Source organism: Anomalospiza imberbis, chromosome 4 (assembly GCF_031753505.1).
Source record: "Anomalospiza imberbis isolate Cuckoo-Finch-1a 21T00152 chromosome 4, ASM3175350v1, whole genome shotgun sequence".
Lineage (NCBI taxonomy): Eukaryota > Metazoa > Chordata > Aves > Passeriformes > Viduidae > Anomalospiza > Anomalospiza imberbis.
Window position 1 is genome coordinate 31,825,829 of NC_089684.1, and position 14,046 is coordinate 31,839,874.

At 40.2% G+C, this 14,046-nt stretch overlaps 1 protein-coding gene across 13 annotated transcripts in view; it reads right to left on the minus strand.

Moving 5' to 3' along the window:
• The window catches only part of NR3C2 (nuclear receptor subfamily 3 group C member 2), a 189,199-nt gene that overhangs the window by 43,354 nt on the left and 131,799 nt on the right, over window positions 1-14,046 (minus strand). For all 13 annotated transcript variants that reach the window (XM_068187811.1, XM_068187815.1, XM_068187820.1 and 10 more), the window contains one exon: window positions 5,498-5,614. In XM_068187811.1, the coding sequence (XP_068043912.1) occupies window positions 5,498-5,614 (117 nt within the window). The remainder of the gene's footprint in view (window positions 1-5,497; window positions 5,615-14,046) is intronic.

The window sequence follows — 14,046 nt, forward strand, 5'->3', positions numbered from 1 at the left end:
AATTTAAAACTCTACTAGTATGAGTTCTTAAACAGAAAATAGAAAGCTGGGCAAAAAGATGAAGTACTATATCTTATTACTGGTTATCTTAATTAACCTATTTTTCAGATTACTGAAATATTTCCATGTATAAAATTAAGGGTATCTGCCAGTGAAGCCTACAAATCACACCCAGCATCTTGTGCATATAGTGTCTTACATATGCAAATGTACGCGGATCCAAGACTCGGATTTCACAGGCAGCCTCTGCAGACCGAATGATGAACTGTGTAATTTGCAAGGTGAAATCTATTTTATGTCCCTTCCAGATCCAAAGGGTCCTTGAGCAAGCTGCTCCTCACTGCTGTGGGATACTAGTGCCGGGAAGTCTCGGCAGTGTATCAAAGGGGAGCTGAGGCAGGGAAGGATTCCAGCCCTGCAGGGTGCTGATCTTTCCAAACATTTTTGTCCCCTCTGCACGTATGGCACATTCCATGGCAGAAGAGGGACCTTCTCTGAACGTGCAGAACGGGGAGGCATGCCTGGTCACGAGGTCACATCCGAGGTGTGAGGACCAACCTGCCCATGAAGGGGGGTGGCGGCTGCCACAAGTGACACCACATAAAACATTCCCATTCTCCAGGCTTCAGCACATGGGAGTGACACCAGGAGAATCTGTGCCATCCTGGTGGCAATGCAGGACACATCCCAGGGGCTGCTGCCAGGATGCTGCCTTACAGGATGCCTTACAGGTGGTGGCATAAGACCCCATGCCAAGGTGTGGGACTGAGGGTCTCACTGTGACACGCCCCAGTGCCACCACGGGGACAGACACAATTGAGGAACAGCAGCACGAGGCAGGAGCCAAATGAAAACATCTCGTGTGATAGCAAGAGCCTCGCCAAATCCAACCACAGTGTATGCTGGAAGAAACTTCCCAAATCCATGAAGTTGTTCTGGTCTGTAATTAACTGAAAATTAATTACAGAATCTTGAAAAGAGCATAAACCAAAAATGGGCCAGCATACCTTCATAGTGCAGTTGCTCACTCTGAATCTCTTCCAACAATTAAGCCTAGCATATGTCACTGGAGTAAAAAAAAAAAAAAATATAACAAAAAAACAAACAAAACATGATTCCCAAAAAAGTTCTGGAGTCCTACTTGCCAAACGGGATATAGCTTTCTGTAGAGCACACACATACCTTCTAGAAATGAGAAGGATGATTTAATGTGATACTTGGCAACTTCAGCTTTGCAGAAATTACAGGTTGCAGATGCTTCTTATAAAATCAAAACAAAAATCAAGACAATAACATAATTAGGTAAATTATTTGCAAAATTGATGAATAATTTTCTAAAGATTATTAAAGGATATAAGAGCTTAGAAAATGCTCCAGTTTTTCAACAAACAAATTGAGGAGGTAAACAATAAAACTGCCAAATTATTTTGGCTGAGCATTCACAAAAAGGTGCATTTTGTATCACTGAATTACACATATTTTTTACAAGGTGCCTAATCATGGCATGCTGCCACCAGTCAAAATATATTTTTTTTTAATTTAGAAAAAAAAAATTAGCATGCTGGAAAGAAGTTATGCCATCAAAACAAAATGGAAAGACTGACAAGAGTACAAAAGCACTCTACTTTACTATTTTAAAAATATTGAGAAAGAATATTACCAAAAGAGAGGAAAAAAAACCTAAGAAAAAAGATCAGTAGATTAATCAGAGATTGTGCAAAAATGTGCAGCAGGAAACATGGAACACTATTTCTCATTTCCAGTTTTCCATTATAGAGATTAGTATCTTCAGTAAGAGCAGGAAGACAATCTCAAACTGTGAAATTACAAAATTTGATTCATAACCGCCCCTATTTCAGTAAGTGGGAGGAGCTATACTGGGGTCAGCCTGGGGTCCTTCACTCCCATCTGTCCATGGGGAGGGTGGCAAAGGAGAGTGAAGTTCCTTTCCAGCCCATGGGAGACATGACCTTGTTCCTTAATGCAACATTTCTTCTAGATCAACTGGAGGTTTGATGCTTTGGTTTTTTTCCTTTAAATGAGGGGATGAAACATCATAGTTATGTACATGTGGAAAATAAATGCCCATGGTTTCAGCAACTTGCAGGCTTTCCAGCCCTGAGCTATGCTGACAACCATTTTGCATATCATCTTACTCTATTTCTCATAAACCAAGCACATCAGCACCTCTGACATAATTTGGGATTGTTTTTACATTTGCTTTTCTTTGGAGGGTGAGAGCTGAGCTTGGCCCTACTCCACCAAGAGCACAGCACAGTGCAGTGTGTCACAGCTGCAGACAGGCAAAGAGAACTTTAAACTAAGTTGCATTTATAAATTCATTTTTCTCCAGCTCCTTACTGTTCATACTACCTAATAACATCCTTGCCCATTTTGCCTGTAAGTCCAAGCTAGAAACAGGTAAAAGTACATTTTTACTGGAGTAATGTATATGCTTGGCAAAACCAAACTGACCACATAAAACTACAACCCACAATGTATCTTCATAACATGACCTTACTCATTCTCTTCAAGAGAAATATGAAAAAAATATTTAGTACCAAACCTTGGCATTTTATATGAAAATCACAGTTTTCAAATATGAATTAATACCTCTTTTTGTCATTTCCACCTCCATTTTTTGTGATGATCTCCAACATATCAGAAATGCCATGCAACACCACACAGAAGCTCCCAAAATTGAGATTCTGGTTTGCTCTACTGTAGATGCCCAATGCAGAGCTTGCACTGGAGACAGATAGCCTAAGCAGAGAAAAATCCTTAAGCTCCCAGTATTTTCTGCCAGAGCTGGGCTGGCTCAAAGGCTGGAAGGTCCAGCAGCATGATTTGGGAGCCCTTGAGCATCTCTAAACAGTAATGCTGCCCCTGGGCTGAGGGTGCTTTACCCCTCTCTGGCAGCCCTCCCCTCTCCCTCCAGCCTGTCCTTTCCCTCTTTGACCAAGCAGAAGGCACTGCAGTGCATGGAAATCCAGAATTGTTCCTCTGCCATCTCGTTCATGGCAGTGATGAAAAGACCTCCTTTATCACATGTTGGTTCCTTTATGTAGCGCAAAGGGATTAAATCAGGAGTGAGAATTTCACCTGAAGTTTCTTTCTGTGATGAAAATCACTGAAACAGCTGAACTCCAAATCTCAACTGTGTGCCAGCTGTAAACTGCAGAGGCAGACTTGGCCTTCCAGGTCAAAGAGTCACAGACATTAAAGTTGGGAAAAGATCTCTAAGAACATCGAGTCCAACTGCTAACCCAGCACTGCCAAGTCCACCACTAAGCCTTGTCCCCAAGTGCTGCATCTGCACAGTTTTTGAACGCTTCCAGGAATGGTAATTCCACCCTGGCCAGGCCACTTCAGTGTCTGACCAACTTTTCAATGAAGATATTTCCCCTAAAATCTGATCTAAACCTCACTTGGTACAACCTAAGGCCATTTTCTTCCCTCCTGTAGCTTGTTTCATGTAAGGAGAGACCATCTTGTCTCCACCCATCTTGCTAAACCCTCCTTTCCAGCAGTTGTAGTGAGTGACTAGTGAGCCTCCTTAGTGATCAGTGAGCCTCCTTTTCTAAGGAGCTAAACAACCCCAGCTCCCTCAGCCACTCCTCATCAGACCTGTGCTCCAGATCCTTCACCACCTTCACTGCCCTTGTCTGGTATATATAACTCCAGCACCTAAATGTCTTTCTTGTAGTGAGGGACCCAAAGCTGCAATAAGAACAGGTCACAAATGATGATTTCCAGCAATCCACCAAGTTCCAATAAAATAGAAGATTTTCCAGTGCATTCCTAATTTACAGCATTTCAGTCAGTATTTAAAAAAAAATTAAAACAGGAAAAAAAAAAAAAGAAGCAACCCCCTCTAGCAAAGTTTCCCTCCTGTCTTGCTTTTCTGCAGGGGACATCATGTGAACACATCCTTTGAAACCCACCTGGACATCATAGGGATGAGCTCATGACATTGCAGATGAAGCGTCCCCTGCTTCCGTTTCCTAAGGTTCTCAAGCCCTGGGTTTTGCTGGAGCTCCACTGGCACTGCACAGGGCACACATCCAGGAGGGATGCCCTACACCAGCTGCCAGCAGGATGCAGCAACATTCCCAGCACTGCAGAGAGCTGACTTCCCTGCTCCACAATGATTTTCAGCACTAGTTTTCTGGGATGAAGGAGCTGCTACCATTAAGCTAATGTTTCATCAAACAAAGGCATTTTGTTTCCCTTGCTAGGTTGAACAGTGCAGATCAAAACCAAGGGAAAGCTGTCACCTCCCCAGCATGCCACAATCTGGCTCTGTTTTCCCTTGGGAAAAGGAATAAGAGACCTAGGGTGCAGTGTAGTATCTCAAAATTAGGAAGGGGGTTGAAAGAGAGCCTAAGTGGGCTACTCTCTTTGAAAAAGTAAGGTGCAGCTTGTTTCAGTATTTCTGCCAGGAGACAAGAAAGAAAAAAGAAGTCTGGGTGGTATAAAAAGGCAGCAGGCAGGAACCAGGATTTTGCACATAACCTATGAAAGACAAAGCAGCTCAATCTGTAGAACTAAACCCAGCTGCCAGGAGAAAGGTCCAGGAGGACAAAAAGTGAATTTTGAGATAGGGAGGAATTAATGTGACCATGTTGTAATTTTCTGTACAGTGAAAACACTCTAAGGGAAGGGTAACTCTGTATATCAGGGAAAGGACCTGCAGCAGTATCCAAACCCCTGTTCGCAGACAACATCATAAACACAGGAGTGGTGGAAAAAAGAGATTTGTAATAGCATTTGCTCAGATGATGGCTTGAGACAGGAAATCCACTGAAGCACAGACAGAAACACATAGCCATTACCAAAGAAGGATTAAAACAACATAGACAAACCTCTTGTAAATGTTATCACACTGTTTTCAGTATGCTTTTGATAATTAGTAAGAAAACATTTTCCTTGTTTTTCTTAGTATACGAACAATGCAGTAACATAATCAAAATTATTGCACATCCTTACCGTGGCAACCGAGATGCAACACTTACAGTCACAGAAAAAAAAAATCAATAAAAATGCTGAATAAGCACCAAAGAAGTTGAGGGGTTTCACTATGTGTGAATTTGCTTTCATGATGGTGTAACACATTTTTCAGTATTCAGGAGAATGCTCATCATAAAAAAACCCCAAAAATAACAACAACAACAAAAAAGCCCCAAACCAAAACAAAAAAACCCAACATGCAATAGTTGAAACCTTAATATTTTTAATTTTTTAGCTTATGGTCTTCTACTAAAATTACTGTCATCATAAAACACCCACTTTTCTTTTTTCTGTACCATAAAATACGCACCTCCAAACCCCAACTGAGAATGACAATAGAGTTTATCAGCTATTAAGCACTTCTTCAGGATAATCCCACCTTAAAATTTCTGAGATTACGCAGCTGCCAGAACTATAAAAAGGCTGCACATTTCCAATGTTTTCACCTAATCAAATTAAGAGACTGAACTATTAATATTCTGCTTACCTCCTAAATTCATTCCAGCTTGCAGACATTTCTGTAATCGACAGGCTGGGCAGTTCTTCCTCCGAATCTTATCAATTATACAGTCATTCCTTCCCGCACACAGGTAATTGTGCTGGCCTGTATGAACCAAAAATAAAATGCATTATTAGAGGTTGTATTTACGTAATTCCAATTTGTTCTTCTCTGCTGCTTTGCGCTCGTTTTGAGATTCTTATTACTGAAGACACTTCAAATTCCATTCTTTACCCTTTCCAAATGATCTTGGTGAGTCGTCATGGATGTTTATTATCAGCATCTCTTCTTTTTAATTTGGGAAGGAGTTTTGGTGTCACTCTCAAGAGAAATCTCATTACTTTTTTTTTTTTTCTAAACAGGACTGGATTTTTTATTTTAGTGAAAAACAACTGGTTTGAGATTTTTCAGATCTTCTTAGGTGTGCTGTATACCAGAGCAGTCTAACAGCTCTAAGTTTGAGTACATTTTCATGCTCAAGAAGTTCAGCATGTAAACCAGAAATACACAGCAAAGGTTAACTTTCCCCATATACTCCACTCTTTTCAACCAGGCTTAAATCACAAATATATTATTTAGCTTCTGTAAAGCTCGACAGAAGCACTCCTGAAGAGACATCAGGTATTTAATACAGAAGGGAACTACACAGCAACCAGGGAAACAGGCTGGCATTTGAGAACTTGGACCCAAAAGGCATTTTGCTCCATGAGAAGAACACAGGTGGAGCAATTCAATGCAGTGTCTCAGGCAAGGGCACTACCATGTGGCCTTTTCAAAGCCTGGTGCTTGAATTTGATGTGGAAGAATAAAGGAAGCTGCAAGGTTGGTGTAGTGTGACAGCAGAAGCAAGAGGAGATTGTTTTAGCTGCCCTTGATCCAGAGGTGGCACACGGGGATCTGGGGTGGCCAGAACAAATGTGCAGAAACCCAAAAGATGTGCAAATAAAGTTGAAGCCAATGATCAAAGCAAATAGCAGCGGTAGGAGAGGACGGGAAGCCCTGACAGAAGTCAGGAGCAGAGCTGCACTGGAACGGGCAAGGGTTGACATGAAGGGAGAGGGAATGAAGACGCAGATCCACAAGGTGACAGAGCTGATGTAGGACAAGAAGCTTAAAATATGTTTGCTAAGCTATTTTCCACAATACTCATATGCTTCCTTGGGAAAGATAAACAGAATATTCATGGGACACAGGAGATCTGGCTTCTCCTTTGGGCTCTTTCAGGAATTTGCCTTAAAACTTCAGCTAAGTCATTTTCTATCTCTGCACCTGTCTTCCTTTCAGCCTTAAAATGTTATCTAGACAGTGAATTGAATCTTGGGATGTTTCTTCTGAGCATCTCACACAAAGAAAAACTATTTCGTTTGAGTGAGTGAAGTGTTACAGTAGTATCACAAAGGTATCATCATTTACATAATGCTTTAGATGTTTAAACAACAAGCAGATGGGCAAATAAGGGTTTTATTAAGGGACTTTACCTAGCACTGTGACACAGATGAAAAAGAACAAAACTCCAGCAAAACAATTCAAGAATAAGTTACATAAGGCATAAAATCAAGTTGTACAATATAGAGCACCAGGATCTATCAGCTGGCCTTTAAGTAGGCCTGCTAAACAAGAAAAAGATAATGTTCTCAGCTGATCACAAAATGAAAACCTGGGTATCACACAATGTTTATTTTGTGATGTGATCACAACAGACACGAAAGAGAAGAGTCAACTTAATTCCTCTTTATATTTTTGCTCTGAACTGACATGAGCACATCCCCTAAAGAACCACCACGCAGAGAGCACGAAAGTAACATAAAAGGAAAAAAAACAAAAGCATTTTAAATTATGATATACAGCATAAAGATGGTTTATATGTTCTTACAAATACTGGCATATAATCCTTTTTTGCTGGGAGAAGGGAGAAATGGTTATTTTCTGCCAGGAATGCAGGTGCACTTGCTCAGTACTCGTACAATGTCCTTTGTACATCAGACTACTGCAATACCATTTTTAGGCTTCCACAGGCGGGTGCAGGCTATTAATAAGACAAGTCAGCTCCAACACTGCAAAATGAACCCCTTTGGAGAACTACCCTGAAGGCAGTTTGTGCTAAAAAAAAAATGTATACCTGTTAAGTAAAGATTTTTCATTACCACTTAAAAAATCTAATGGGTTTAATACAAAAGTTCCCATTTATGCACTCCAGGATAATTACTTGGGTTGCATTTTTAAATGTTTTGGTAATGTTTGATTCCAACACTGTCACAGTGGGACTTCCTAAGAAATATTCCCACAATAGCAGAATATTCCATAAATCACACTTCAGATTCTTTCAGTAGTCTACAATTATTGCTTTGTGACCTATCTACTCTAGATCAAATACTTTCAGAAAACACAACTTAGTAAAGGTTCATCAATTTTTGAACCATGCATCTCTGAGTTGTAACATATGGTACAAAATTTGTAACTAGCTTTTCTAGTAAGCAAGGCACACAGCAAATACAATCTTCACAATTTTTTTAATTTCTAGAAATTCCTTAAAAACCACAGCCATCATAAAGTTTACATTAATGGAAGTAACTTGAAAACCCTTTAGAAAAACACAATAGATAATATTCTAACAAACCCTCTATGTAGAGTACAGCTATAAAATAATGAACAGTTTTTCAGTTAACATCTCTAATAAAAAAAACAAAGAAGGCTTCAGTCTTCCATGCAATCAAATATGGTTCATTTCAAATAAAACCAATTTTGTAAAGTAAGTCAGCAAAACAAAGACACCCATAACAAATCAGTATATCCCATCTGTGCCTCACTAAGGCCCCTCAACTTCAGAATCCAACCAAAACCCGACATATCTGAAATTGATGCAGTGCTCTCAGGACCTCCAGGGCTCTTCAGGACCTCAGCGAGGTGGTGGAGGCCATCCTGAAGAGAGGCTGATGTTTTTGTGCTGCGAGATCTCCGACTCTTTCAAGAGATGTATTGATCTACCTCTTGCAGATTGTGTTTAGCTTAATCCAGCTGTTCTTTTTATCCTGTTCAATCACCCACAAGTGGGCTGGAAAGTGACAGAACAGATATTGAATTCTCATCTCCCATGTGCTAAATGCATTAGGATGAAAGTAATTTTTACTTATGTCATCATTAAGGGCACTTAAAGCAGCTAATTCCTCTTCCATCTGAAATACAAAGATACCAAAGATGCGAGGAAAATTTTCCTGTATTAAATAAATAATGGATAGGTACCACACAGTTACACATTAAGAAGAAAGTGAGATATTTTCTCTTAGAAGTAGAGCTAGAGGAATATTGACATTTGCATTTTCCAGGTTACTGTGCTACCACATACCACAGAATGACACAATCAAATGTACACATTAAAATATTTGAATGTTTCTAATCCTCTCACCTTCAAAGATTCTATAATTTCCTGCTTTTATAGGCTTGCAAAAGAAAACAAAAAGGAAGTATTCATGAAATTCAGTCTTCCCTCTTACTGAGTTCCCCTGAATAAGCAAAATTCAGCAGTAAAGAAGGGGAGGAGAAGAAGCTATTCTTATTTGGCCTAGGAATTATATCCAAAATGAGGCTACAGCAGAAGTTATGCCTTTCCCCATTTTTAAAACTCCACTACAGTGATTGAGTCATCAGTCCCCAAAACTGACTTGCTAAGATGAACTTATGTATGTGTGCAGAGCACTGTTGCACTCCAAGGGCTGCCATGCTTCCCAACAGGTAAGGCTGCAAAAGGAACAAGATGTAGATATTTCTTGTCAGTATTATTTCTGTTCCTGTCTAGGGCAAAATTAGAAAATCAGAGAAATTTCTGAAACATTCCACATGTTTAATCCTCCTCTAAAAAATAAATTTTTTTTCCCTCCAGTTTTTTGAAGTCTAAGTCAGGAACTGCAAGTCATTAATGAGTATTCTACATTTTTGTTCTCTTGTTAAAATAGCAACTACTATGATCAAATGTTAAATTTTCTAAGGAGAAAAGCATAGTGGTGAAAGAGGACCCAAAGACTGTTTAATTTAAGCCCACTCATGGAAGCATGATAAGACTAGCTTAACAGTTCAGGCAGGTTTTTAGTTTTCTTTCTATTTGTATTAAAATCTCCTGAGGAAAGGTATTCTGCAACTTCCCTACAGCCTACAAGCCCTGTGTGATTAGGCTAGTGATTAGCCACCCCTGAAGTCATGTTTTTTTCCTTTACATTTCCCTCAAACAGGAATATTTTGTGAGGGGAAGAGATATTCATACTCCCCCCATAGACATTCAGAGTAATAGATCACCACCTTCTTACAACAATCTCCTGCTTATCGGAAGATTTATGTTCCCCATCTCTTTGCTGGGCTAAACAAATCCAGTTCTCTCAATCCCTCCTTGCAGGTCATGTTTCCTGAACCTGTCGTCAATTCCTCCTATTCTTCTCCAGCCTCTTTCCTAAAACAGGGCACATATTTCTTGCTGAGTTTCACCATCACTAAGGCCAATAAAATGGTTATTTCCTGCATCTTGCACACACAGCAGCCCTGCTAATGCAATCCTGGACCAAAGCTGGCTTTTGGCAATGGCATTAGGTTGTTGACTCACGCTCACTTGTGTGTCACTAATGACCGGCTCCTCTCCTGGGGCACAGCTGCCTTCCACATGTTCTTTCCTGCTCTTACCTGGGCAGGCAGTTCTTTTTATTTGTCTTCTAGATCCACATACACACACACACACATTCAAAGAAAAAGTCCAACATCCGCTCAGGGTCTGATATCTGGAACAGGAATGTGCCTTGGGTCCCAAGACTGAGAAAGCCTCACAAAGGGACAGCAAAGTGACAAAACAGGAGCAGCAGCTGAGGACCAAATGAAGCAGAAGTAGCTTGAAAAAACCCAGCTTTTAAAATAGTGTCTCACTAAGGCACATCAAAATGTCCCAATTTCCCTTCTTCCTCCACAATGAGAATTAATACTTTGACTCAGAAAATTGCAGGCAGAGTTGTCTCCTCCCTGCAGGCAGCCAGAAAGCCAAGCCTTCTCCCAAGCTATGAGGAGAGAAAAGCTGGAAGCCACCTCCAGCCCTGCCTTGCAGATCTGCATGTTAAGAGCTAGGATCCCGTTTGCAGCTTCTGGATTGGAATAAGTGCTTAGTTGCTGGAATATTTTCCAACTGGGAAGATTATCTCCCCAGCAGAGATACATATGAAAGCCTTATGGAATAAATAACATTTATTTCTTAACATTGTCCCTTCCCTTTACCGACCAGCCTGTCAGACTTCACAAGCTCAGCCTGTGAATCCCTTCCAAACTGAGCCACAGACTTGCCCTGCTAAAGACAAAGCAAACATGCTGCAGAAAATCATCAGGATTTTCTAAAGGATGCCTCTCATCTCAGGAATATCTGGTCAGCAAACAGAACATAACACCAGGTTTTTCTGCTTTCTGGTATAGCCCTAATGAAGGGCTTTGCCTCCTACAACAAGGAATGGCAAAATGTGCACATCCCAACCTCTCATTTGTGCTCACTGAGCTATGTGACATGTCCCTTTAAACCAGCTCTGAAACCCTCCTAAGTTTTGTTCCCGTATCTGTATAAGCACCTTCAATTACTAAAAATGAACTATTTCTACCTTTTGACAGCCAGTATACAAATAAAACTGCTGCCAAGACTTGCCACAATGGTTTTCCACATCCAGAAAAGGATTTCCTGTTTGACAGGAGTTGTATCACACTATCAAGGGACAAACTGCATATACCTGAGGTTTTCATTTCACCATCTGCAGCAGGCAGGTACTCTCAAATAGATCAACATGATAAGTATGATGATGAATCTCTCTTCAAATTTCAGTTTTCACAAAGTCCCTATTTCTTGTAATAAATAAAAAGCCTGTTAGTCAATGGAAATGAGAACTGCATTTTCATTCCAAATGTCCATTTGTTACACAGTTGAGGGCGCTTTTTTGTTTTGGGTTGGATTTTTTTTTTTTTTTTAAAGCAGTTGACAACTGCCCAGCAACAGCAGCCTATGTTTGCAGTCACTATTTTAGGCTACATCACATGTCAATTATGTAACCTTGTTTTACTGCTCTTGAACTGGTTCGAACAACCTGGGAAAGAGATTATGGCAGTCCCTCCCAGCCGGCCATCCATCCACGCACTCCGGCAGGACCTGTCCCCCCAGCACAGCTCCAGTGCCTCTCTCCAGGGCTAGTTACTCATTGCCAGACCCACCTGAGACACTGGATAATTAACTTCCTCAGCTCTGTTTAAACCAGTCCAATCTGACCACGGTAAACTAATAAACTTGATTCCTCATGCTGAGATTTATGTGTAGCAGAATAAGCTCACAAATGCCACAGCCATGGTACAGGACTTAGATATGAATATTGCCCCTTCATTTTACATAGAGAATACTCTGGGTTTGCATTTTAGATATTGAATCTCAGGGTTTCCCAAAATTCAGGGTTTATCTCCCTTATTACTCCACAGCCCCTATCATTCCCAGACAACATGCTTTTCAGCTCCAGACCAAGCCAGTATCTGACAAGATGACAATATTGGTTTATTATTAACATTATTACAGCATGCTTATAGCATAGGTATAAACTAAGTCCTTCCCTGAAACAAGAATTTAGAGCTTTCCGTCCTTTATAATAAATTAGAGGCTTAATTAAAATTTGTTTTGACTTTGGCAAAATATTCATCACATCTGGGATATTTCCTGCCTGCTTCTCATTCTAAATTAGCTTCTGCTACTTCTAGGTCCCAAGATATCTTTCACTTTCTCTACCCTTTTATATTACTGGATTCTTTTTAATCTGCCATTTTAATGATATTTTTCTAAAGTCTCCTTACTTTCTACTCTCCCCTCCTTTTTCTTTCCTTCAATAAAATTTGTTTTTCAACCATTTTTTTTCCTTACTTTCATCCTCAAGACTTTTACCCCTTTCCTGTTCTGTAACTCTTTCTTCAGTCTTCTAATTTACCTTCTAAATGAATTATTTACTCTGTTCAGCCAGTAAATGTGATTTCACAGGGCACATTTACACTGCAGTTAAAGGTATGGCTACCCCTGATTGAATATACTGAAGCAAAGTATATTAAAATTACTGATGGCAGGGGATAAAAACTAAGTCTCAACAGCACCATTTCCTGCAGGGTCCACAAAACCCACAGACACACCCACTGGTGCTCACAGATGAGCTACCAGAGCTTCCACCAACGGTGACCACACACACAAAGCTGATTCCCCTTTTTTTTTTGGAAGTGGAGCAAGGAGAGTTGTGCCTCCAGATGCTGGAGACATATATGTAAAAATGCAAAACTTTTATAAAAAATGCAAAATTTATATGCAAAACTTTTTGAGCTGTCATTTACACACTCCCTACACACACACACCTAAGAACACAGACTCCAATGCTCTGCCATTCTTAACATGGAGACTGTCTTCTGCTCCTTCACGTTCTCTGGAAGCTTGCTTTCATACTGGGCTGAGAGCAGGCTAACAACAACAATTGGAATGGTCTGGTGACCCTGGCAAAGGAGATGAGAAGTTATAAAAATGATTCTCACTCACTATTTTAAGCAGACTGAAAGGGCACCAATGAGAGGGATCAAGGAGAGAGGAAATTTGGCAAGGGAGCATGGGATGTAGCCCAAAAGAGGCTACTATTTTCTGCAGGAGAAACCATCCAGCAGGGATGAAACCTGCTAATGACAGTGAGACAAGCAAGCACAAAAATATTTGTGAGCACTTCACATTTAATGTCCACGTGCACATTTTCTTATGCCACGCTTAAAAACACACTGCAGAATTCTGAAAGCCCCTCCAAGCCTGTGTGCAGTGCTCCAGCCATCCTGTTATTCAGACAGGCTGAGCCACCAATACAAGATATGCCCCAAACTGGTGCTGAGACCATCCCCAGGACCATCTTTCAGTTCAGCTTGCTGGAAACCTGAACACAGGCCACATGCCAGACTACAAGATAATTCCCTTTCCATGTGGTCAAAGAGATGCTGCATGATGTTAGCACAGAAGAGGAACAGGAAGAACCTGATATTTGCAAAGCATTTCTCATTCAGTGAAATCTCACAGCACTGGAAATCTCTTTTGGATGAAAACCAAGGAAAAAAAATATCAACAAATACCAAAAAAAATCCTGTTATTGAGTGAAATAATTTTGTTTCTGTTTTGAAACTAGTTTTCAGCTCAATTACTTTTGATTTTAGATTATAATGGATACAGTGATACAGAGAGTGGAATTAGAGCTTTAGAGGATGTTTTGACAAAATCACACATCAAATACTTTACAGCATTTTCTCTTGCAGCGAGTTTCCAAATTTTCAGTTAGGTTTAAATTTTAACTGAGTATTTCTGAAGTATCTAGATGTTGCTATCTGCAGAGGCAGATTTACAAGAGATCATGTTGCATGCATGATGGCTAATACTGCTTTCCCATGCTACAAATCTGATAAGGCATTCTTGACATACTACAAATTTCAAGGCACTTTAATGGAAAATCTCAACATACAAAAAATGGTCTAAAAGGTCT